General features: G+C 44.2%; 1 protein-coding gene across 2 annotated transcripts; it reads right to left on the minus strand.

Moving 5' to 3' along the window:
- Window positions 1-1,109: 1,109 nt before the first annotated feature.
- Window positions 1,110-26,561, minus strand: FAM124B (family with sequence similarity 124 member B). Of its 2 annotated transcripts, none has more exons than XM_002918552.4 (4): window positions 26,011-26,561; window positions 23,843-23,961; window positions 21,191-21,932; window positions 1,110-3,803 (listed from the first exon to the last, which is right to left on the minus strand). In XM_002918552.4, the coding sequence occupies exons 2-4, from the start codon at window positions 23,845-23,847 to the stop codon at window positions 3,156-3,158; spliced, it is 1,395 nt and encodes a 464-aa protein (XP_002918598.2). In that variant the 5' UTR covers window positions 23,848-23,961; window positions 26,011-26,561; the 3' UTR covers window positions 1,110-3,155. The 2 variants fall into 2 exon arrangements, with proteins under 2 accessions (XP_002918598.2, XP_034511161.1); XM_034655270.1 differs by having other exon boundaries at window positions 22,043-23,961.
- Between the last annotated feature and the right edge of the window lie 502 nt (window positions 26,562-27,063).

The following is a 27,063-nucleotide window of genomic DNA, read 5'->3' on the forward strand; positions in this document are numbered from 1 at the left end:
GTCTCAGGAATTTCTGAATAGGTTTTATAACACGGAGATAAAATTTAGGAGTTTCTAATCAACAGAAAATGGGCCCCACTCTCTTCTCTTTGGCTGCCCTTCCTGGGTTTCTCTGGAAGGAAGGAAAAGGGGTGAGCAGAGTGTTGGTGCCATGGAAGGACCGGAATGCCTCCACAAAGTCCCATCAGAGCAGAGGGTGGATTGGGGAGCCGCCGAGGCTCCTGCCCCACCTCCCTTTGTAAATAGAGGGCTCTCCTGCCCCACCCCCACCCCCAAATCACCTGCTCTCCTGTCCCTAATGGACAAACACATTCGAAAGTTTCCAAACACCATCATTTCTATTAATATTTAGCAATGTCCAAATAACACTTGCAAAGAAGTATGATATACTATTAATAAGTTTAAAATAGTCAAACAACTACAATGCAACTCATTTTTAGTGTACCCCAAAAATATAAAGTAATCTGATTATTGAGAGTCCCTCTGATTTAAAGAGTGATACGTTTTATATTTTAAAAAATATAGCATAAGTAAGTAAAGAGTCTGGCTAATTTGATAAATTGGATTAAACTAGTTCATAGCTTATTCCTGTTACATACAATCTCTTTTGAACTCTTGGATATATTTGATTTTTTCCATCCATAATTTCCCTCCTAGATACGTGAACATAAATAAATGGCACACATAGCAAAAATGTTTACAGAGCTGAGCTTTTTTCTTTTTTTTTAATCGAATCATTGATTTTCCTAAAAGTTGTTTCCAAAAAAACCCCCAAAACCAAAAAAGCCCTCCTATTGGCATGACATTTTAAAAAAAAACCCACCGGGGGGGGCCTGGGTGGCACAGCAGTTGAACGTCTGCCTTCGGCTCAGGGCATGATCCCGGTGTTATGGGATCGAGCCCCACATCAGGCTCCTCCGCTGTGAGCCTGCTTCTTCCTCTCCCACTCCCCCTGCTTGTGTTCCCTCTCTCACTGGCTGTCTCTATCTCTGTCAAATAAGTAAATAAATAAATCTTTTAAAAAAATAAATAAATAAAAATAAAAAAACCCACAGGTCTGAAGGACCATTTGTAATAGTAATACTATCCTACATATTTATAGGGCTTAACAGTATCTAAATGCTTTCATGTGCATCATCTTGATTCTCTTAACAACTTTTTGTTACAAGAGGAAAGGCAACAGAGGATCAAGGACGCTGACATTTCAAGGTCCAATAAGTAGTAAATTTAAAAGCTGAGGCCCAAAGTGGGACCTTTGGCACCCTGACCCACTGTGATGGCCATCCCACCATGTTGTAACTTGAATTCCTGTGATGGGGAGCAGAGTCAGTGCCATTTTAAGAGTGTATTATTTTGCTAGTCAAATTTGTAAGGTACTCCTTCACATTTTCCAGTATTCCTCATAATTTCCATGTAGTTCATAGTCTCACCCATGTATTATGTTAAAGAATTTAGGGAACCTCAAAGAAAGTGGGAAAGAAATTTCAGAACTGCCCCCCTGCTGTGCTTTTCAAGGCAGATCAATAGGTCCATTTAAATCAGACTTTCAATCTTTTTTTAACTCTTATTCTAGAAAATCAGACCAAAATTAAGTTCTTCATTCCACTGCCTAAAATCTAACTTTAATCTGGGGGGCAGGGAGAAAGAAAATGAGAATGGGAAAGTGCTGAGGTCATGAGCCCAGAAACATAAAATCAACATAGAAGTCTTGTCTTTGTGGCTTTGGAACTCTCCTTTTCAGTTTTTGAAGCTCAGCAGAGCACCCAAACTCAGTGGGCGTCCCTGCCCTAAGACTCACCCTTGGGCCTGAACTCATCCTTCTCTCTAAGTGGGTATACTAAGTATCAGGGTCACCAGAAGATCCAGCTAAATCAGCATTTATAATCTTACATAATATCTGTCCTGGAGAATAAAGTCCATGGGGTCAAATAACTTTATAAATTAACCACAACACACAGACCTCAGATTTTTAAAAAATGTGTGTATAGATCCAACAAAAAAAAAAAATATAGCACATGAGCAATGAGAATTTGTCCATCTTGGTTATAATTACAATTCATAATATGCCGTCTCCACCTGCTTACTACAGCCTCGAGCAGCAAGTGTGAAAGCCAACTGTGGAAAAGGGTCCCAGAAGAATTAGGACTTCAATATATTCTCAAGTATTGATAGAATGGATTTCTACTGGTGAGACCCTAAATACCTTTTGGGTTTGATGGCCACAGAACATATGTGGACCATACATCCATGTCTTACTCAAAGGTAGGTGCTCAATAGATATTTGGTGAATGAATGAATGTATAAATGGATGAATGCGTACTGCAAAGAAATTTAGGAGTTTGAACATGGCCAGAAGAACCCAAGTCCTGCTCCAACAACCCATTTACTCGTCCTGCTACGTCGAGTAAAGATCTGGAATCATCCACTCATATCACATTCCTCTCTGGTTAGAAACGGGAACCACTGGCCCCTGTAGGGTTGTGCAGAAACAAATGAGAAATGGAAGAGCAGGGAAATCCTAAAGCCTTGCTTTCATTTTCCACCTGATCTCTTGACTTGCAGTGTTTCTGCTCATTAAACAGGAAAAAAAATTAATTGTTTGTAATTTTCAAAACACTTGCGTGTGAACTCATTCTAGATGCAAACAACTTTAAAGGCAAAATCGCTAGAGGCTATGTGGTGTACAGGGCCTCGTTACCAAAGGAGGTCACATAAAAATTAAAAAACACTAAAGAATAAATAGTCCATGTTGTCCAGGGGGATGAGCTATGCAACCCAAGTAAAAATTAAAACGAAATTACATCCACTCATCAGCATTGCATAACACGTCCGATTCATTTGCATAAGCTGCAATTATTCCTGATAGGTGCTGAACTCAACGCACCCAGCTGGGTTAGTGTGTCTCTAGGGACAGAGGGCCTTGGGCTTTCTCCCTGTGTGTTGGCTGCATTCCCTCATGACCATGACGGCAAATAAACAACGCTTCACAGCACCGTTAGACTATGCACATTTGAAATAAAAGCAATACAGAACTGTGTGTGGCTAACATTCAGGACTCATCACATGACCAAGAAAACGTCTGATTTTAGGTCACTGCTCCATTTCTAGAACACTGTAACTGATCTTGTGTTTTAGAAAACCACATTTGTTTTATGCTATATAAAGAATTCTTCTTCTTTTTCTTCACCCTGGACCAGCAGGTGAAGGGGACATTTTGAGATTATCTTCCTTGCACCAAGATCCCTTTGGCCAGCAAGTGATGAAGAATGGGTCCTTGCCTTAAAGATTCTATTGTTCTTGGAGGCAGTTACCCCTAAGGAGGGGTCTAGTAAGCGGGGTGGTGGCTGGCTGGTCCGGAGATCCCTTGAAAATCTGCTCAGAAAAGATTGTCGGGGTTCAGAATTGACCACAGTGCACCCCGTGTCAACATTTGTTTCTGCCTCCAGCTTCTCAAAGCTATCTTGCGGGCTGAGGACCTTTTCTCTGGCCCCAGGTTGGAGGTGGGGAGAAGGCGGATGCATCCGGATGCCCATGGTGGAGCTCCAGTCCTGGGACGAGCAGCCAGGGCTTTTCCACGATTTGCCACTAAAGTTGTCTGACACAGGGCTCTCAGCAGGCTCCGGGAAATCCAGAGAACCCACCTTGAGCCTTCTGGACCGGCTCCTTCGGCATCTTGGCTCCAGGGTCCTCCTTGTGGAGACAGGGACCAGCCGGGAGCCCTGGGGAAGTGTGTCAGCTCCCGAGGTGCCATTCAGAAAGGAAAGCTCGCCATTCCTGACACCAAGTCCTGGATTCAATTGGACCTAAGGGACAAGGGGAAAAGAAACAAATTCAGCAGATATTTTCCATTAACTAAGTGCCAAGAACAGACCCTGTCCCATTCATCCTCTGCCATCCTGTGCCCACAGCAGGCTTTCAATAGAGCAGTTGAAGTGAAGTAATAAGTACAATCTAATCATGAGATTTATCAGTATCAGTTCCAAACATCTCTCTCTGACTCCCTAAATGAACATTTGACAAGGCGAAGGATCTCAGAATCAAATGCAGCAACACAGTTCTCGTAGATCATGTTGTTCGAATGATGCCAAGATGTTCACAGATGTTATTTAGTGGCCTCGCGTGAGGTTGCAAATGATGTATTACCCACTAGGCAAAAATAAGAACAAAAATCAAAAGCCACCAAAACAAGTGGTTGTAGTCAAGATAAAGATTGCAGTAAGAATTCAATCGTCCAAAGTCCTTTTCCATCATGCTGATGATATGTCTCTTGAGCTATTGCAAGACATGGGGGCACTCAGGGCAGACTAATAATTAGACACCTTTTAAGTCAATGTTATTTAAATTTAGGGACACCATTTATTTATAGTATAGGCTATATGTAGTGGCACATGGAAAAATATCAAAGAAAGGAGGGGGGGACTGCCTCTATGGGACCTGTGGTGTCTTAATCTCTAGCAGTTCCGTTCTGGTTTCAAACTTACAGACCCCCCCTCAGCAGAACTGCTACACCAGAGGTAACTGCTCTCTCCCTCTGCACAATGGAGTTCACTGGCCCATCTTCCATCCTTGGACTCTCGGGAGCCTCATCCCCTACTCCTTACACAACACTCTCACCAAGAAGATTTCTGGAAAAGACAATGTCCTCTCTCTTGCCAGTAGCCCTTAGAATTTGGTATCCAGGGTACACCCCTGTCTGGCCCAAATATCAAAAACAATGTACAAAAGAACTTTAAATGCATTTACTAAGTGAAAGAAGCCCATCTGAAAGTCTACATACTGTAGGGTTCCAACTATATGACATCTGGAAAAGGCAAAACTATGGAGACTAAAAAGGTGAGTGGTTGGCAGGGGTTAGAGGGGAAGGAGGGATGAACAAGCAGAGCACAGAGGACTTTTAGGGCAGTGAAACTACTCTGTGTGATACTGCAATGGGGGAGACATGTCATTACACACTCGTCAAAACCGTTAAAATGTGCAACACCAAGAGTGAACCCTAAATAAAGTCTGGACTTTTGGTGATAACGATGTGTCTATGCAGTTTCATCAGTTGTAGCAAAGGCAGCACTCTGGTGGGATATGGACAGTGGGGGAGGCTGTGCCTGCGAGGAGTAGGGGAGCACAGGGGACTTTCTGTACTTTCTGCTCCGTTTTGCTGTGAATGTAACACTGCTCTAAATTTTTTCTAATTTATTAAAATAAAATAAAAAGAATGGTACATATTTATCTCACCAGGCAAGAAGGAAGAAATCAGAACAATAAGAAAGCAGGTCTAGAAATGAGTCAATTATGGGACGTGTTTATATACGCGATCCACATACATGGCCTCCCGTCAATTTTCTCTCTGATAGAAATGGTGGAGTGACAGTTGCCAAGCTGCAAAAAGTAAAAAAGCTGCTTCCATCAATTCCTTTAGCATTGAAGCTGGCAAATATTTTCTGTAAAGAGCCATGCAATCAATATCCAAAGCCCTGTGGACCTGTGGTCTTTCTCGCCATGACTCTAGTCTGCTGTAGAGCGGCCATGGACAGTGCAGTAAGTGGGTGTGGCTGACTTTCAATATTGTGCAATTTTTAAAAAGATTTTTATTGATTGATTGATTGATTGATTGATTTGACAGAGAGAGAGAGAGAGAGCACAAGCAGGGGAAGTGGCAGAGGGAGAGGGAGAAGCAAGCTCCTGCTGAGCACAGAGCCTGATGTGCTCCATCCCAGGACCCCGGGGTCATGACCTGAGCCAAAGGCAGACGCTTAACGGACTGAGCCACCCAGGTGCCCAATCTTGTGCAATTTTTATGTGTCCTGACATTTTTTCCACAACCATTTAAAAATGGAAAAACTATTCTTAGCTCCCAGGGGCCTTCCACCTCTGAGGGACTCAAGTCAAAGTGAATGCTCTTTACTGCTCCAACAGCCAGCTCTCCTGTTAGGTCAGCTCTTCAGCACCAACATCTCCTTCCATGTCAACTGGAGTCCAAAGACCACCACTTCAACCATTTCCTCACCAATACCCCCAACTCCCTTCCACCACTCCCTTTCTGCTCTCTGTCAAAATCCTCCGCAAGACCTCCCAGCTCCAGGTCCATCTGCATTACCACATTCTCTGAACTTGTGCCTTGAACTTCAGACTGTCAAAGAAGCACACATGACTGCTCAGAGTGACATCACCGTAAAGGTGTGGTTTCCAACTCTGCCCAGTCTCCCCGGCAGTCTTGTTTCCTTAGCCACCTGTCCTTTCGCCACAGGCAGCTGTTTCAAACCTTCTGAACTGTCCTCAAACCTTCAGCGGCACAACCTCTGCCCAACCCCCAGCAGAAGGTCTCACCATCTAGATTACAGAGAAAACAAAAGCCATCATCAGCCAGCAACTCTCATTTGCCTGCCACCCAACACACCTGCAATGTCACCGTCCTCTCCACAAGGAAAGGGACCAGTCTGTCTGCACTGTGAATTCCGTGGCCTTCCGCCTTCCCGGCCACCCCAACTTATCAATGATTCATTTTTTCCCATGTTGTTATCTTGTTTCTCCAGTCTTTCTGTCTTCCTGGTGCTCTGCCTACTCCTTTGCAACAGCAGTTAAGCCTGCGCAAGTCTATCTTGAATAATGCGTTCCATCCCCTCTCCCCCCTCCAGCTCTCTCGCCTCTCCTTCACAACCAAGCCTCCCTATAAAATTCATCCACACTCATTTATCCTACTAACCACCCCCCCTTATCTCCCCTACTCACAGCACTGACTCTCCCTCCTACCGAGCCACTGAAATTGCTCTTGCCAAGATCATCCATAATCATCCATAATCAGTGGATTCCTTGTCATTCACTGTTACCCGAGCTCTGGTTGAATTTTCAAGGCTGACCTTTCTCCTTTACATTTAAAGTCTTCCTCTTTTTAAACTTCTATGGCAACACATTCTTCTGGATTTTCTCCCTCCTTTCATCCACCCCTTCTCAATTTCCATTGAAGGAGCCTCTTCCCCTGTCAGTTCTTTATATGTTGTGTTTCTTCAGTGCTGACCTGGGTCCTCTTCTCCTCTTTACACGCCATCCCAGGACAATCTCAGGGACACCCATGCCTTCAATTACTATCTAAATGATGAAGGCTCCCAAAAGCATTCACTACAGTTCAGATCTGTCTTTTAAGCCTCATACTTTATCCAACTCTCTTCTACGAACCAGCTACTCAAACTCAGCATGTCCAAAGTTGAACTCATTTTCATGCTAATGCTCATAGTCTTGCTAATTCAGGTCTGTTTAGACTTTTCCTTTTCTTCGAACACTTTAGCCCCATGTTGGTCAAGCAAGAGCATCAGTTTCCCTTCTTCCTCCCCATGTCATCCATTCCCGTGGACTCTGCCTCTCAGAGATCTCTCAGATCTTCCTGTCTTTCCGTGTACAATGCCATTAACCCTAGGTCAGGATCTCGTCATCTCTTGTCTGAATTATTGCAATGGGCATATGATGATGGGGCCCCCAAGGACACTCTTACCTCTCTCTAATCCCTTCTCCACTCCACTACAGGAGAGTTTCAAAAACAGTTTTCATCATGCCACTCTCTTGTTTCAGATGACTCCCTACTCTTCTTGAGATAAAAAAGCTAAGTCCTTTAATATGTCTTATCACACCCCCACAGTCTGCCCCCTCTTCCTCCCGCCTGGTCATTCACCACTTCCTCCCTTTCAGCCTCCGCTTGCCAAAATTGAATTTCCTGGATATCATTTGCTCTTTCCCAGTGCCAGTGTTTATGTATATTATTTCCTCTGTCTGGGATATGTCTCCTCTAACCCTTTTCCCTAAAAACCCGTGGCCAACTCCACCTTTTACATCATTTCCACTTGGAAGCTTTCTTGATATCACTGAATCTGGGGTAGGTCCCCTAAATATTGGCTCTGCCACTTATTAGTTGTTGCACCTTAGACAAGTTACCTAATATTCTTATGTCTCAGTTTCTTCATCTATAAAAGAAGATAATCATAAGTACCAGCATCATAGGGTCGTTGAAAAGATTGAATGACAACAGTGCCTGGGACATAGTAGTGTTAAATATGAGTTGGTCATTATCATAGTAATTAGTATTGTCACTAGCTCTTCTAGCAGTGTGTACTGCCGTATCATAGTAGTTACCACATTGTTATGCACCTACACACTTACTTATTTGTATCTTCCTCTAAACTTGCCATCACCTTCTCCATTGTTGTATCTCCAATACCTAGCATAGGGCCTAGCACGTGGTAAGTAATCACTTGATGTCTTTTGGATACATAAGTAAAGCTTAGCACCTAAGAAAATATAAATTTTTACATGTAGAAATGTATGGAAACGTAGAATCTATGTATTGGGCCCCTAATTATTTGACATTAAGTAGATATGAAGTCTTATCAAGAAAATTCAAAAAGACTTTCATCGTATGTTTGGCCATTTCTGCAAACTTTTTAAGAGAAGTAAATGCCAATTTTTCTTTCTTAAAGAGAGGCCTAAGATCCTTAGATGACATAGCACAAGTGAATGCAACATTATTAATGTAGAAATGCAGATGTGTGCTGTTAGAGTGAAGAATTTCTAGGAGAAACATAATGCTGAGTGATTGAGAGAAATCCCTTAAGGGAGAAGAAGGCTCCTCTTGCCAAAAAAATAAAGTGAAACACACTTTGTAAGAATTCTGATCATTTAGAGCTCATCTTTCCAAGAAATTTTTGTAAAATGTTACAAATTGAGAGCTAGCTTTTTCAAGTTTCAGGGAATGCTAGCAGTTATCTTGATGAACAGAATTATCATTTATCACTCATTTGACTAAATACTTGAGAAACAAGAGAATATACATCATTGAGAAATGATGAAGCTGTTTAAGAACAGATTCACATCATGAGTGGAAGATAGTATTGTCTCCAACTAGAAGTGATTGCAAGAGATAGCAAAAGAGAATTTTTCCTACACTGAGAAAAAAATTAAATGGGAACAAATTATACAATAATAAGAAACCCCAAAACAATGCCAAACTTGCTTACCTAAGAGTTGAAAGCAGTTCCTTCCAATTAATTGATCTTTAAATTAAAGGTACTTACTTTAACTGATTAACCAAAACCATTGATGTTAACCTGCTTTTCTGTAAGAGTAAAAACCTTCTAAGCAATGCCTCCAAGTGTTCTTTCAGGGCAGCATAAACCCAATTATTGAGTGATAAGAAGAGCAGGGATGTGGGTGTGTACATGAGTGTGTGTGTGTGTGTGTGTGTGTGTGTGTGGCTGTGTGGGGTACATTAGGAGTGGGGATGGAGAACGCAAAAGAAACAAAGAAAGAAACAAAGAGGGAGAAATAGAGTCTGAGTGTGTACAGCTAAGAGACTCAGAAATGAGAAAGGACGCTCAAGAAATGCTACAAAAGAAAATGAATTACTTTCTTCATGAGAGCCTATGTTCTTTCATTTTTCAATGGCTAATGAAGAACATAAGGACAAACTTAGCTAAATGTCTGTTGATAAAATGAAAAGAACCACATGCTTGCTTATACCAAACTAGCTTCTGGAATATACACCTTTTTTGAAGAGACAGACTTATTTCCTGAAAACCAGCAGTCAATCAATCCATGTTTCAGAAACAGCTGTTTACCTACTAGCCTACTGGAAATAGACATTTACAACAAAATACTGAAAAGAGGTAGGGAGTCATAAAAGTCCAAAATTATATGGTGCAAGAATGAGAAAATACGTAATCAGTTGCGTGTTACAAAAATTTCCATGTAAAACGTACACCAAATGGGAGTCAATGTGCCCTTGAGCTTCGTGGCAGATTTCATAGAGAAACTGCTATTTGAGGAGAGCCTTGAAGGATGGATAAATAAAGAGGGAGAGAAAGATATCTCTGGACAAGGAACAGCTTCAGAAATACATAGACGCAGATATCCATAAAATGGAACATTTTCAGCCTAAACAGGAATGAAATTCTGACACATGCTACATGAATGAACCCTGAAAACATCATACTGAGTGAACTAAGCCAGACATAAGGGCAAATATCATATGATTCCACATATGGGAGGTGCCTAGGATAGGCAAATTTATAGGGACAGAAAGAAGGATAGAGGTTACCAGGGACTGGAGGGAGGAGAGAATAATGGGTTATGGTATAATAGGTACAGAGTTTCTAGTTGGTGTGATGAAGAAACAGACTATGGTGACAGTTGCCCAACATTGTAAATGTACTTCACGGCACTGAACTCAACACTTAAAAATGGTTCAAGTGACAAATTTTATGTTATGTGTATTTTATGACAATGAAGAAAATACCTGGGTGCAGGAGTGAGCCTAGAGTTCTGGAAAGAAAGTTGGGGTAGCCATAAACATAGCAGTTGTTTAAAAATATATTCATCTGTGATGTGCTAGATAAAACAGGATGCCTGGAGCTAGAGTGTTTAGTGAGAATGTCATAATAATAATGTATTTAAATCTATGTGGGCTTAAAGAAGGAAGGGAGAAGAGGAAAGACCCCAGAGGGAAAGTAAACAGTTGGGTGTGACTGAATGTGAGGCTTCTGGAAAAAGAGGCTTTCATAGTGAGAATGTTTCAAAACCAGAGCAAATGGAGAGACAGTGACCAGAGCTGGAGAAGATAGGGGAGATGGTGACTTAGGTTTTGCTCAGTGAATGTAAGATGAGGATGACACATTATGTTCAAATAGTCTTCCAGGGAGCTGGAAAGAAGCTAAATAAATAAATAAACAAAAACTCAAGAGCTAGAGATGCAAACACAAGAGTAAGGAGAACAAAGATGATATTAAATCCACAGGATGGTCTGTATTTCTTAATCTTAAGGACACTTTCATTTTTTTTCTTTTTTTATTTCAATGTTTTTTTTATTATATTATGTTAGTCACCATACAGTACATCCCCAGTTTCCGATGTAAAGTTCGATGATTCATTAGTTGCATATAACACCCAGTGCACCATGCAATACGTGCCCTCCTTACTACCCATCAGCGGTCTATCCCATTCCCCCCAGCCAAGGCCCTCAGTTTGTTTCTCATACTCCATAGTCTATCATGCTTCATTCCCCCTTCTGGTTACCCCCCCTTTCTTTATCCCTTTCTTCCCCTACCGATCATCCTAGTTCTTATGTTCCATAGATGAGAGAAACCATATGATAATTGTCTTTCTCTGCTTGACTTATTTCACTTAGCATTATCTCCTCCAGTGCCGTCCATGTTGCAGCAAATGTTGAGAATTCGTTCTTTCTGATAGCTGAGTAATATTCCATTGTATATATGGACCACAGCTTCTTAATCCAGTCATCTGTTGAAGGGCATCTCGGCTCCTTCCATGATTTGGCTATTGTGGACAATGCAGCTATGAACATTGGGGTGCATATGGCCCTTCTCTTTACTACGTCTGTATCTTTGGGGTAAACACCCAGTAGTGCAATGGCTGGGTCATAGGGTAGTTCAATTTTTAACTTTTTAAGGGACCTCCACACTGTTTTCCAGAGTGGCTGTACCAACATGCATTCCCACCAACAATGTAGGAGGGATTCCCTTTCTCCACATCCTCTCCAACAATTGTTGTTTCTTGCCTTGTCTATCTTTGCCATTCTAACTGGCGTAAGGTGGTATCTCAGTGTGGTTTTGATTTGAATTTCCCTGATGGCTAATGATTTTGAACATTTTTTCATGTGTCTGTTAGCCATTTGTATGTCTTCATTGGAAAAGTGTCTGTTCATATCTTCTGCCCATTTTATGATTTGTTTATTTGTTTCTCGTGTATTGAGTTTGAGAAGTTCTTTGTAGATCTTGGATACCAGTCCTTTATCTGTGGTGTCCTTTGCAAATATATTCTCCCATTCCGTGGGCTGTCTCTTAGTTTTTTTGACTGTTTCCTTGGCTATGCAGAAGCTTTTTATCCTGATAAAGTCCCATAAGTTCATTTTATCTTATTTCTCTTGCCTTTGGGGATGTGTCGCGTGAAAAAGGTTGCTCTGGCCGATGTCATAGAAGTTGTTGCCTATGTTCTCCTCTAGAATTTTGATGGATTCCTGTCTCACATTGAGGTCTTTCATCCATTTGGAGTTTATTTTTGTGTATGGTGTGAGAGAGTGGTCAAGTTTCATTCTTTTGCATGTAGCTGTCCAATTTTCCCAGCACCATTTATTGAAGAGACTGTCTTTTTTCCACCGGATGTTTTTTCCTGCTTTATCAAAGATTAGTTGCCCAAAGAGCCGAGGGTCCATTTCTGGGTTCTCTATTCTGTTCCATTGGTCGATGTGTCTGTTTTTGTGCCAGTACCATGCTGTCTTTGTGATCACAGCTTTGTAGTACAGCTCGAAATCCGGCATTGTGATGCCCCCAGCTTTGTTTTTCCTTTTCAACAGTTCCTTGGAGATTCGGGGCCTTTTCTGGTTCCATACAAATTTAAGGACTATTTGTTCCAGTTCTTTGAAAAATGTCCTCGGTATTTTGATCGGGATAGCATTGAAAGTGTAGATTGCTCTGGGTAGTATGGACATTTTAACTATGTTAATTCTTCCAATCCATGAGCATGGAATATTTTTCCATCTTTTTATGTCTTCCTCAATATCTTTCAAAAGTGATCTATAGTTTCTAGCATATAGGTCCTTTACGTCTCTGGTTAAGTTAATTCCAAGGTAACGCATGGTTTTTGGTGTTATTGTAAATGGGATGGATTCCCTAATTTCTCTTTCTTCAGTCTCGTTATTCGTGTATAGAAATGCAACTGATTTCTGGGCATTGATTTTGTATCCTGCCACCTTACTGAATTGTTCTATAACTTCTAATAGTTTGGGAGTGGATTCCTTTGGGTTTTCCATATAGAGTATCATGTCATCTGCAAAGAGAGACAGTTTGACTTCTTCTTTGCCGATTTGGATACCTTTGATCCCTTTTTGTCTTCTGATTGCTGTTGCAAGGACTTCTAGTACTATGTTGAATAATAGTGGCGAGAGTGGGCATCCTTGTCGTGTTCCTGATCTTAAGGGAAAGGCTTCCAGCTTTTCCCCATTGAGAATAATGCTTGCAGTAGGCTTTTCATAGATGGCTTTTATGAGATTGAGAAATGTACCCTCTATTCCTACACTCTGAAGGGTTTTAATCAGGAAAGGATGCTGTATTTTGTCAAATGCTTTTTCTGCATCAATTGAGAGGATCATATGGTTCTTGAGTCTTTTCTTGTTGATATGATGTATCACATTGATTGATTTGCGAGTGTTGAACCATGCTTGCATCCCAGGTATGAATCCCACTTGGTCATGATGGATAATCCTTTTAATGTACTGTTGGATTCTATTAGCAAGGATCTTGTTGAGGATTTTGGCATCCATATTCATTAGAGAAATCGGTCTGTAATTCTCCTTTTTGAGGGGGTCTTTGCCTGGTTTGGGGATCAAGGTAATATTAGCCTCATAGAATGAGTTTGGTAGCTTTCCTTCTGTTTCTATTTTTTGAAATAGCTTTAGGAGAATAGGTATTATTTCTTCTTTGAATGTTTGGTAGAATTCCCCAGGAAAACCGTCTGGGCCTGGAGTTTTATTATTTGGAAGGTTGTTTATCACTGACTCAATTTCTTCATAGTTAATTGGCCTATTTAAGAAATCTATTTCTTCCTGTTTCAGTCTTGGTAGTTTATAGGTTTCCAGGAAGGCCTCCATCTCTTCCAGATTGTTTAGTTTTTTGGCATATAGCTGTTGATAAAAGTTTCTAATAATCCTTGCAATTTCAATGGTGCTGGTCGTGACCTCTCCCTTTTCAGTCATAATTTTAATAATCTCAGTCCTTTCTCTTTGTTTTTGGACAAGTTTTGCCAGTGGTCTATCAATNGCTTATAAACTACCAAGACTGAAACAGGAAGAAATTGATTTTTCAAACAGGCCAATTAATTATGAAGAGATTGAATCAGTGATAAACAACCTTCCAAATAACAAAACTCCAGGCCNAATAACAAAACTCCAGGCCCGGACGGTTTTCCTGGGGAATTCTACCAAACATTCAAAGAAGAAATGATACCTATTCTCCTAAAGCTATTTCAAAAAATAGAAACAGAAGGAAAGCTACCAAACTCATTCCTTAAGGACACTTTCAGACAAGGACAGCAGTTCTCAACTGGGGGAAACTTCACCCCCCAGAGACATTTGACAAGGTCTGGAGACATTTTAGTTGTCACAACTGGGGCACGGGGGTCATTGCTACTGGCACCTAGTGGCAGAGCCAACGATGCTGCTAACATCAGCAATGCACAGGGCAGTCCTCCACGACAGAGAATCATCTAGTCCAAGACGTCAGAACCACCATGGGTGAGAAAACCTGATTCAGGGACAGGAAGAAAGAGGTGAGTCCTTGGGAAAAAACAGCAAAGGGACAGCTGGACAGAGAAGATTAATTGCATAGTTAAAGATATGGGTTATGGAAGCCCGCAGCAGAGAGAGACTTTGATGCTGGTGGCCTTAGAGCAAGAACTCTTCCAGCATCTGTACGAGAGGGAGCATGCAGGGCAAACAGCAGGGCCCTAAGACTGGAGAGATGACAGACAAATACAGGGAATCATGGCTTCTCGAAGCAAAGACTCATAAGTGGAAGCCACAGCAGGAACCAGAGCCAGGTGAGGAAAACCTCACCTGCGACTGAGGAATGGCGGCAGGCTCAGTGTGGACACCTCTGAGAGTTCAAAACTCCAGGGGGACCCAGTCGTAGAGGGGCTTGGCAAGATTGTGAGATTTCCCTCCAGCAGCTTGACCAGAGGCTCACAATAAATATCAGAGAAAAATCTCTTTGTGCTTCTGGAAGGGGAGGAAAAAAAGCACCACGTTTAAACCAGAAAACTGTGTTCTTAAAAAGCCTGCTCTCAGAGAAAACTAGTTAAACAGAAGCTAACCTGAGCCTGACTGACCTGGAGGAAGGGAAATACTCAATTCCAGCCCATTCTAGCCATCTTGTCCTGGCAAAGGAGGGAGAAAAAAAAACTTAAAAATACTTGTGAATTCACAGTCCAAGGCACAGACTTACTAAAAGACTGTATTCTAATCATAGAATGCTTCCCCTCTCTCAACTCCTCACCACCACATTACAAAAGGCCTATTTTCAGCAGTTCCTTTTACCTGCTACCTCATGTCTAGCTAGCAAAAACAAAACAAAACAAAAAACCAAAACAAAAAAAAAAAGGCATACTAAGAGGTAAAAAAACACAATTTGAAGAGACAGAGTGAGCATCAGAACCAGGCAGGCAGAATTCTTGGAATTATCATGTCAGGAATTTGAAACAGCTATGATTAATGTACTAAGAGCTCGAATGGATAAAGTAAACAGCATGCAAGAACAGATGGGCAATATTAACATAGATAGAAATACTAAGAAAGAACAGAAAGAAACACTAGAGACAAATTAAAACAACAACACTGTAATAGAAATCAAGAATGCCTTTGATGGGCTTACTAGTAGACTGGACACAGATGAAGAAAGAGTCCTGAGCTTGAGGGTACCTCAGAAGAAACTTTCAAAACTAAGCATCAAAGAGAACAAAGACAAAAAACCAGAGCGGAAGACCCAAGGACTGTGAGGGAGCTACCCAGAGTGTAACAGATGCATCGTAGGCAGACCAGAAGTCAAGAAAGAGAGAAAGGAATAGAGGAAATATTTGAAATAACAAGGACTGAAAATGTTCCCCAAATTAATGTTGGAAACCAAACCACAAATCCAGGAAGCTCAGAGAACACCAAGCACAAAAATGCCGCAAAGCTACACCTAGACACATCGTTTTCCAAACTATAAACATCAAAGATAAAGAAAAAATACAAAAAGACACCAGAAAAAGAAAAAAAGAGACAAGAACGAGGTGCCTGGGTGGCTAGGTCAGTTGAGCATCGGATTCTATCGGGCTCTGCACTCAGAGGGGAGTCTGCTTGAAGATTCCTTCCCTCTGCCCCTCCCCCTACTCGAGTGTGCACTCTTTCTCAGATAAATACATAAATCTTAAAAAAAAGAGAGAGCAAGAAACAAGAGTCACTTCAACAACCATGCAAGAAAGAGGAGAATGGAGTGAAATACCTACCTAGAATTCCATACCCTATGAAATTCTCCGTCAAAAGTGAAGGAGAATTGAAGGCATTCGCAAACAGAAATTGAAGAAATTTGTTTGCCAGTAGGTGTGCCTTGCAAGAAACATCACAAGTTCTTTGGAAAGAAGCAAAATAATAAAGGTCAGAAACCTGAAAGGAAGAGCATTGAAATAGGCTATAAGTGAAGGTAAATGCAAACTTCTGTTTTTCTCATTTTTTGTTGATCTAACAAAAAAGTTTGTTTAAAATAATAATACCAACAATGTATTTAATTATGTATGCTTATGTATATATCATGTATAGCCCTGAATGCACATATTAGAAAAGAAGAGAGACCTCAAATCAGTAATCTAAGTTTTCACCTTAGGAAACTAGAAAAAAGAAAAACATATTAAATCCAAAGTAAGCAAGAGTGCCTGGGTGGCTCAGTTGGTTAAGCATCTGACTCTTGATTTCAGCTCAGGTCATGATCTCAGGTCATGAGATTGAGCCCCATGTTGGGCTCCACACTTAGCTCAGAGTCTGCTTGTCCCTCTCTCTCAGCTCCTCCCCCCACTCGTACTCTCTCTCTCATCTTAAATAAATAAATAAAATCTTTTTTAAAAATCCAAAGTAAGCAAAAGAAAAGATAATCAGAATTAGAGCAGAAATCAGTGAAACTGAAAACAGGAAACTGATAGAGAAAATCAATTAAATCAAAAACTGGTTCTTGGAGAGCTGTGTGTACTCTAACTCCAGTACTGATTGTAGAGGGTTCAGAGGTGAGCCCAAGGCCTGGAGGAAGGCTATGCAGGTGTGAGTTCCCGCTCATTCAGGGGAATAAACTGGGAAGAGCTGCCAGAAAGGACGGCTGATGACCAGCGTCTGTTGTCGAGACTTGGTATCCCGGGTTGTGCTGATGTTGGGTTCACGTACTGGTGTAACTGAGCCCCCCATCCAGGTCTACGAACAAGACACCCCCACTGTGGGACAGGAGGAACAGATACATGTGAACTTTCCCATTTTGTTCATCTTGGGAAGCAGCCAACCTTTGTCAAGAAAGACCTGGAAGGTGGGCCTTCAAGGGGCTAAGAGAGAACCTCCCTTTTCTTGCTGTGTGCTTGGCCTGGAGCACCTCCTAGTGATGGGTGTGGAGAACACAAGGAGGAGACCTGGGGAAGGACCTCAAGGTCACGTCTCGGCCAAGGAGCTCTGAATGGTGACACCCAGAGGTGCTTGTAAGTTTCCTTCCCCATACAGAACATTTTGTTGTTTTCCCCTTTTATCCTCAAATTTTTGGAAAGATCTTGTTGAAAATTACAGCCTGGTTTCGGTAGCGTCACGGAGACGTTGGCAAGGACATACCCGTAAGAGCAGGGTGGTGGTGGCCTCCGTTACAAGCGAAGGCGAGCTGGCCCTGCAGCCTGCGCTGATCTCCCGGGAGTTATTGGCAACACCACCAGAGACCACTAGCCTGGTGAGGAGAGCAGGGTGAAAGCACCTTAGGGGCCTGTTCCAGTGCACTTAAGAGATTGCACCTTAGGGACTATGGCCTGCCACCAAGTGACATACTGGCTTCTGTGACATCATGATCTTCACCTGCTTTCTGGCTGCTCCTTCTCACATTCCTTCACTCGTTCTTCTCTTTCCCTTCTCATTCTATGCTCTCTTCCTTGATAACAGCACTTCTTCCCAGGGCTTCAACCATCGGCCCCAGCCTATGTCCCTAGTCCACGCTCTAGCTCTCAGAGGCCACCTGACTCAGGAATATCTTCACCGGAATGACCTGCAAGCGTCTCAAACCCAGTGTGTCCAGACTCATCATCACCTCCCTCTTTTTGACCCCTACGTCTAATTCATTTCCAAATCTGTTAAGTCTACCCCTGAACTGGTGCATATTTAACCTCACTCTTCCATTGTGGGTCTTCTTACTCAAAACATCGCTGGCCCCTGATTGGATTCCTGAAGTCGCCTCTGGATCGGTCAGTCTACCCTCTGTGATGGGACCAGGGTTAGCACCCTGAAATGCATACTACGGACTATCATGTCCGCCCCTTCTCTAAAAACATTGATAAATGCCTCTCTCATGCCTGTTGCACCCATACTCAGTAGGCCAAAAATCGCTCTCCTAAACTCGTTTGAACTTTCCAGCCCTATACCCTTCTACCACCTCGTTCGGTCATCCTCCCAGTCACACATCCTCCACACAACTTTTCCAAACTCGGTCAAATTAACCCTTTCTGTCCCTACACTCACGGTGGGGACAGGGCATTTACCATAGGCCACTTGGTTTTCCAGGCACTTGTGGGAGAGTCGGGCCCCCATCAACCCAACATCACACAGAACACCTAACACAGATGGCAGCTTGACATCACACCGAACACATCACCAAAGGGTCACAGAGGAATGGCTGTCTCATCTCCCACAGGGCAACTGTGGGAAAAACACAGGGACAAAGGAGGTCTGCTAGAAGTGGGAAGGGAAGAATCAACCCACTGTACTTTTGCAGCTGTTAAGAACTAAGACGAATGGAGAACAGGGCCTAGAACAGGGCCTGGTGCAGGGTAAGCACTCAGGAAGAGTACTTGGTGAATGAAGAAACATGGACATATTTGATCATTTATTGATACATTCATTCATTCACTGAGCATCTACTATGTCCCCTACTATCACTCTCATCAAAAATACACATTCTAGACTCAGAATTGTCCGACCGGCTGTGTTGACAGGAGGTCATGCGGGAAAGGAATTGTTCACTGTGTGTGTCTGGCGAGACAGCTAGTGGCTTCTTACACACGCAGACGATGCTCGCGTTGCTTCTGGGCGATCTCCTACGGCTTCCACTTCACGGAGCGCCTCCATTTATATTCTCTCTTTCGATCCTCATAACAAATCGTATGTGTCAGTACCACACACAGTCCCTCTCAGTGACCGCCGATTGCAGTAAGGACACAACAGAAGCTATTAGCAAGGCTCTGGTTCATTCACACAGGAGTGCATTTGCCTCCCGTGTGGCCGACACTGTTCCAGGTACCGGGAATACAAAAGTGGGCAGAGAGCTGCCCGCCCTCGTGGTGCTTACCTCCCAGTGGCTGACCACCTTCCTGATGATGTGGTCTCCAGCCACCTGCTCCCCTTCTTCCCCCGACCCCCTCTTTTCCCCCCAGCCACACAGAACCTCAGGCAGCGTTCTGAACACGCCCTGCTGAGAAAAGGCCCCAGCACACGCGGTCACCCACGGTGACTCCTCTTCGGAACACCCTCCTCCCTTCTCCATCTGGCTACTTCCTTCCGGGCCGTCCAGCCTCAGCAGGCCCAGGTACGGCTCATCAGGAAGCTTTGCCGGTGGCCGGCCCTACCGTGTCTAGCACGCCCACGTGTGGCCCTTCCAGCCCTGAGGAAAGGTCATTTGTGGAGAGGGTAACTGGTGGTTATGGTTTTCCCTTGAGTAGGCATTATTTTCTTTCTTCAGGCCCACATCCGTCACCTGGGCCACCCCGCATTTGTTCCCCTACTGATCTGTGCTGGGGGCCCTTACGCTCCCCTGAGGGTCCCAGGAAGGTCTGACTTCACAGACAGTCCACGTGTGGAGGGCAGAGCCTTTCCCTCAGAGCTACGCGAGCCCACAGGCTCCCACTTCCTTGGGTGCAGTCATTGGTTTAGAGAAGAGCGTCTGATCCAAGGTGGTTGGGTTGATTTTAAAAAGAGGAACAGTGAAAAACGTGCTCCCTGCTGCACACACGTGTCAAACGTTTGTTTGACAGGTTGATTTTAAAGGCTGGAGATTAACCAAGGCTGAAGGAGAGACTTCAGATGCCTCGGAAATGGCTGCGTTATATAAAACACAGAAACAGTGCCTGTCCACCTTAGGGGAACAAGAAGGTAAATAATTTAAAAATCTTTTAATATAGAGTCAATAGGATTCATGCTATTAATAACTCAAAGCAGATGACAACAAGATTAATCAAAGGGAAAGACTATTCGTCTTCCATCCTGTTATTACTTTACCCAATAGGCCCTAAAGGTGTTTCTGACCGTTTCTCAAGGGCAGAAGCCACAGAACATGTTGCTGTGAGTAGCACATACACAGCCCCTGCCTGCACTCACTTACAGTCCACGCACACCCACCGAGCCCTGGACGGTCATGGGTCACTGCGTGGGTTTTGGAGCTGAGTAAACACTTCCCTCTATATGTTTTGTGTCTTAGGCAATTAACTGAGAACCTCAGTTTTCTCATCTGCAAAATGGGCAAAATTGTGACTTTCTAGGTGGTTGTAAGAATTAAGTAATCAATGTAATAACATTTAGTCTAGGTCATAACAGATAATAATAGCTAAAATGGCATAAAATTGCATTCTGGGCACTATCCTAAGCACTTGAAGCATTACAATAGCCCACATTCTAGAAAGAGGGTAATAGTACTTTCATTGTGCTAATGAAGGAGTCAAGGCTAAGCCAGGCAGCTACCGGGTGCAAGGCTCAACGGCCACAGAGCACTCCACACAGGACGACACATTACGGTAGCAATCATGACTGTGCCTGGCTTAAATGGGATGCTTACAGAAGAGGGCTTTAATATCCAGGCTTTCTTTTTAAAGGAGTTCTAACCATCTAACTTGATTTGGGGAGAAACTGACAGTGATCCAAGCTGCTTAAACCTTAAGTCAACAGGAAAAAAAAAAAGAAAACTGAAGTCAACAGGACTGCAAACTTAACATCCCCAAACATAATGACAACTTCAGCCTTCTTAGGTCAGATGGAATGATCTGACATTATTCTCGAACCCAAAGCATGGGCCAAGTATTTGCATACAGTTTTACAGGACACTCTGAGAAATGGTGTGCCCTCTGATTCTCCTGCAAACCTCTTGCGCCAGCTACGAGCTCACGGAGCATGAACTCCCTTATCTGTCAGATGAGGGGATTTTATTAGATCAGTGACTCTCAACCCTGACACTACATATCTGAGTCCTCCAAGGCACCCCCCGGAGATGCCGATCTAACTGGCCTGGGGTGCAAGTGTGGCATGGGAATTTCTGCAAGCTCCCCGGGGGCTCTGATGTGCCAGCAAGGTTAAGAACCACTGCCTTAAATCATCACGAAGGCCCATCTCAGAGGCAAAATCACAGTTTCCTGTGCATCTACAAAGATCAGAGGCAAAACCCCAGGATACCTGAAGCAGGATCTTGTTGCCATCGTAGTCCTGTGTTTGCCACCTGGTGCGGCTGATGGGGACGCACGGGTGGGGTAGCAGAGGCACCAGCTGGCCGATCTCTTGAACCTTGAACTGCAGCACTGAAGACTCCTTGGGCTCCACTGACATTCCGAGGGGCAGCTGCTCCAGGGAGAACTGCAGAGCGAAGCGCTCGGTGGCATGGAGCACGAAGAAACAGAAGTTGCTCTTCCGCGCGGTGGCTTCCTTCTGCAGGATCAACTCATAGAGTCTGATGGCATCCTCGTAGTTATCAAAGCTGCAGTAGACCGTCACCCTCAGGATCTGGATGCCGCAGCACACCTGCCGCACACCCCAGACCGGCATCTGGCTGTCCAGACTGTAGAGCTCCTGGTTGGCAAGAACGTAGGGACACGGCCTCCCCTGAGCATTCGGGGCGGGGTAGCACTGCCACGGCCAGTGCTGGAGGGAGTCAAGAACGCGAAATAGCCGCTCCTCTCCCAGGCTCTCGTGCAGGAAGAGCAAGACAGACATCCCCGGGAACCGGGAGCGCTTGGAGTGGCACTTGTCATAGCATTTCACTGGACTGACCCGCTCTGACACCAGAAAGGGACGGACGTCTGGGCAAATGCAGTCCAGGAGCTGATCCAGAGTTTGCTGCAGAAGCAAGCCATGGCCAGAGTGGGCGAGGAGGTGGACGGTCATGGCCAGAGGCTCCGGTGTCCCGTCCATTCCGCACTGCCTGAGGAGGACAGAGGGACCAGGCGTGGAGGCCCACGGTCAAGCCTCTGCAGCGAAGGAGCGTTCAGCCCACCAGGAAACCTGCAGCCACTGCAGAGCAAAGGTCTTAACCTGGGCTCCTGGTTGCCAGCGGCCGCACAGCCAGACCATCCACGCAAACTGGGGCGCGACAGCCTCGGGGTCAATGTCATCCAGCTCGTGCATAATGTAACTGAGCCTTGGGCTTGTCCAGGCACTGCCCTGGGTTTCCCTTTGACCTAAAAACCTACAATCCTGAGAAACACCCAAGTGGGTGGTTCTTACGGACACTCAGCAAAGGAAATGACCAGGCAAAAGGAACAGGAGTCGGCTCTGTTGGCTGATAGCAATCTGTTTAGTTGAAAAGACATCCATTTTATGGGCCCAGAATGGGTTCTAATTTCCTCCTTACATCTCTCCGTGTTTACAGTAGGCTGCCAGGCCACCTGAATACAATGCATGCTTTCAAACAATACTCGAAACTTGTCCCCTTGCCAGGATTTTTTTTCTCCCTTTGTCTTTTTATTTTGTCATCAGACAACTGATGCTAGGGCATTGAAGAGAAGATATTGTACCTACATAATACTGAGTGTTCACTGAAAATGATTTGCTCTGATGCAAATTCTGTGTATGTACTGAAATGTTGCAAAAAATAAAAAAATAAAAAGGTGTTGCAAAAAAAAAAACAATCCCTTGTTATTCATGCTGATTCTTCAGGAAGAGTGAGAGCTGCCCATTATTGATAGTATCATTGCTCAGACCTACTGAGGAGCTATTAGACACCAGTCAGCAACCGTGCTTAAACTTGACATAAATGGATTTAATCCTGCAACAAACCTATGAAGAAAAGACTGTTTATCCCCAGATGACTAATGAATGACCTAGGACTAAGTAACAGAGAAGCTAAGTAACTTGCCTGAGGTCTCACAGCTAAAGAGGGGCTGAGCAAAGATTTGCACCTAGGGACTGAGAGGTGCCCCAGAGAAGTAAAGATGAGGTGCCCCTCAGGGACCTGGAAGTCCGGGCCTGGATTTTCTTCCTAAGGATAGGGAAAGGACGCCAAAGCAAATTCTCGTTGAGGACACGTATTTATCCTAGAGACTCGTAGTGCTGTTGAATCATAAAATGAATAAACTTCATTAAGAATATTCAAGCTCTAAACATAACACCCACCCTAATGTGTTCTGAGGATCCGTTTGAAATTCATTTGCTATTCCGATAGCTGTGCTTCTGAAAAGGTGTAGACAAGCACATTTTTCTAAACAGAATTCCTAAAATAAGTTACTTATGAATGCTTGTAAATGGAACACATTGTGACAATCTTTTATAATTTAGAAAGCACTTTGGTGACTTTCAATATAACTTACCTTGACTTTTGCTTTACGTAGGTGGACTCCTTTATTAGCTTAATAACCAAATTTGAGGTCAAATATTGTTACCTATGGAAAGGAATCATTTCTATTCAGATTCCTTTTCTAAATCAAACCTACACTTCCAATCATTCGAGGTTCATAAATCCTATACTTTTTGCATTGGAAAAATAGAGTTGATAACAAATAAATTGTTTTTTAATTATCACGGTAATTAAATTCGTTTTGCTGCCACTTCCCAAAAATCATTAGTTTTTTTTTTAAGATACTATAGCTCTCAATCTTTAAAAAAAAAATAACAACTCTTCATTCATATTACACAGTAGCATTTGCAGGCAATAACTTCCTCATCTCTCAGTAGGACACCCTCCCCTTTTCTGTATCCTTCCACTCACAGAACTGTCTGTACACAGGCCCTTTAGAATTCAGACATGGTTTTTTGAAATATCCTTTGCAATTCTGGAAATAACTCTAAAGATTCAAGGAGAAAAAACATACCCCTGAGAGAAAGATATTAACTCACAACATTTTGCACAAGGCAAGTATTGAAGCCCATATATAGGAACGGGTTTGCTTCTTCGTGTTGTTTTAATCTTTTATCCAGTGCGAAAACATACTTTTTTCCTCTCGAGGTTGTCATTTCTGTCAGGAATGGAAAGATTTCATTAATCTGAAGGCAGCCAAAGTGCCAAGAAATACAGGGCTGGGGGTGGGAGGGGGTACCACGAGTCTCCTTTCTGACTGGTTGCCTTTGAAATTATTTTTCCGGGAACAACCTGAAATATTGACCCTTAGAGCACCTGCCTCCCTCCTCCTCACCCTGCCACCCACCATAATGGCCAGATTCTCAGCTCGGCTCGATTCCACTGTGCTCTTTCTGTTTGCAAGCTACTTCTGCCGAAGGCTCAGAGGAATATACAAGGGGAGATCATCAGCTTTGACTGCCAGTACCTGGACAGCTGACACTCAGCTCTCTACTTTATTTTTCTTAAACTTGGCCAAGATGCCCGGTATCTGTCAGTCACCAGCCCCTGGATGCCAGCCAGGGGGTCAACTCCTCCCGGCAAAGTGAAGGAACTGGTGACAGGTAGTACAAGGAAAGGTAAGAAATCAGCTAGTTATGAGGATTCTTTGAACCCGTGGGCAGCTGCCGGGATCTGTACTTGCTGTAAGCCGCATAAATACAGCGGGACACATTAAAACTCTGACACCCGACTGCCACTCCGAGAACATTTGAAAAGTTTCTTTCTCTTTTTAACTTAGAAAATGTGTTTATTCATGCCATATATTGCCAGCCAGGCACTGCGCCAGGAGCCGAGAAGAGAGACTCACCCGGTCTCACTTTGGAGGAGCCCCTGAACTAATGTCATTGGTGCTGCTGTAAAGGTCACTGCGGGATGCCATCGAAACCCCTAGGAGGAGCCACGAATCTAGGTGAGAGACCATGGAAGCCTCCAAGGAGAGGAGGAGATGCTCCTGGAAGGAAGGAGCCAGGAGAGGGGGGAGTTCCAAGGAGAGGAATCTGATGAGGACCAGCCATACCTGGAGAAGAGCGTAGGGATCGTGACCCACTGGCCAAACAGCAAGCAGTTCAAGATGGCTGGAGAATGGGCACAGAGAAGGTAGAAGGTGGCAAGAGGCTGGAAAGGCAGCCAGGCCTCACAGGTCACCCCAAAAGGTTTGGGCTTTTCTGGTGGGAACAGAACTACAGAAAAGTTGGCTTGAAAAAGGCGGTAGTGCTTTGAGGAGAACATGGACAGGAGCGATATGGAAAGTCAAAGTCAACAGACAGCTTGCTGGCTGGATATGGGCAGAAAGCTGCAAGGATGGGTCCAAGAGGCCTCCCAGGCTGCCAAGGTGAGGCTGCTCATCCCCAGATAAGGGACCCAAGAGAAAGAGAGCAGCCGGGAGTGAGGATGAGGAGTGCAGATGGGACACAGTGGGTGCACATGCCTGCGGGACATCAGAGTGGAGATGTGAGTGGCCAGACAGCCTACGGGGCAGCAGACCAGAGAAAACGGGCTGGGGACCATTGGTCTTGGGGTAACATGGGAAGGCACGTGGCAACCCAGTGGAGAACACATGACGAAGAGAGGAAAGGCAAGACGGTGGGACTCTGGGGTGCCCAGTGTCAGGAACAAGTGGCATGTCCGTGGCATCCAGAGAGAAGTGGAGAGCGAGTGTGTTGTCTGAACCCTGTGTGGGTGTCTTCGGTTACAGGATTTCAGCAAGTGGCACCAGCTAGATAAACACCGTAGCTCCGAGTTTCAGAATCACTCTCCCTTCTGGACTAAGCAGATTCTGAAGAAGCACCATGCAGACCTCAGCCATTCAAACCTCTGTTTCCCTTGTTCCCCCAACACTCTGATTCCTTGTCTGATACTCAGCTGCGAACCAGAGGCAGCACTGCAGAGCCTGAGGCAGTTAACGGAGAGGGGTGCTGGTGAAGGGCCAAGGGCCATGCCTTGCTCATCCTTTCACCCCCGAGACAGCCCACAGCCCTGTTCCTGCACAGAAGGAGGCACTAGATAGATCTGGAGTGAAGAAGGAATTTGGCATCTCTGAAGGGATAAGAATCTCAGAGAGCTTAAGGGACTGTCCAGCTGGTTAGTGGCAGAGCCCAGATTTCTGGTTTTTAAACTATGCTTCCCACCACTTCTAAGAGGAGCCATGCACAGCAGCATTCATTACCTGTGTCTATTCAGACAAGGGCCATTCAAGTTCGCAACACACAGCCGGCACCTAACAAGGGAAGAGGAAGGAGAGAGGAACGGGCATTACTGGTTAACATGTGCTTCCCCCACCATAGGCATTCCTGCCCCAGTGCCATTCCTGTACTTGGCTTTCATCATCCTGGCCCTTCTCCCAACACACACACACACACACACACACACACACACACACACAGATGGGCATGTATGCACACATGTACTCACACACATGTGCACACTCACACACACAAGCACACACACACAGAGACACACACACAGCAGGCAAACAGTAGAGGCCTATGCACTCCCACCCCCTCTCACCTCCCCCTAGGGCAGAGGTGGGAGGGAGGCAATGGCCACAGGAAGGCCCTTCTCCAAGTGGTTGTGCCCCGTAGCTGAAAGCCTCTCTCCTAGTTTCCCAGAGACTACCCCTTGTCCAGCCCAAAACAATGCTATCAGGTTCCTATTAAATTGCCATCTGTTTCCCCCTTTTCCAGGACAATGCAGCCCAGCAGCAGCCTGTGAGCTGAGACGCTGAATTTTCACAGGTGCAGTAAAGAAGGGGTGTTTCCTCCTTGTTCTTTGTTGTGGCCTATGGCTGTGACATCATTTCCCGTCCTCTGACCAGTATTAGCTCATGGCTGAGCCAACTCAGTAACTGGGTAAGAACACAGAGAAGTTGAGTAGAATGTGCCAGAGACCGGGCCGTTCCACCTGGCTCTGCTGCTCACCCCACCAGGACCTGAGATTCCTAATCCCTCAGGTCTGGTCCCATCATCTCCACCACAAACAAAAAGCAGCAATGGTAGTAATGGACCTGACTCTGTCCACAGATCAGAGGAGCTAAAATAGAGGGGATAGAGGTCTCAAGTGCTCTGTCAGAGCAATGATCTCAAGGTCACAGATTGTATATTTAATATTGTTTTAACTGCCCCTCCCCAGTAATATCCAACAAATGTAGTCGGGAATAGGTGAATAAATTAGCATATATTATTTTAATGGAATACTGTGCAGTTGTTACAAACAATGAGAG

This window comes from Ailuropoda melanoleuca, chromosome 2, assembly GCF_002007445.2.
Source record: "Ailuropoda melanoleuca isolate Jingjing chromosome 2, ASM200744v2, whole genome shotgun sequence".
Taxonomy (NCBI): domain Eukaryota; kingdom Metazoa; phylum Chordata; class Mammalia; order Carnivora; family Ursidae; genus Ailuropoda; species Ailuropoda melanoleuca.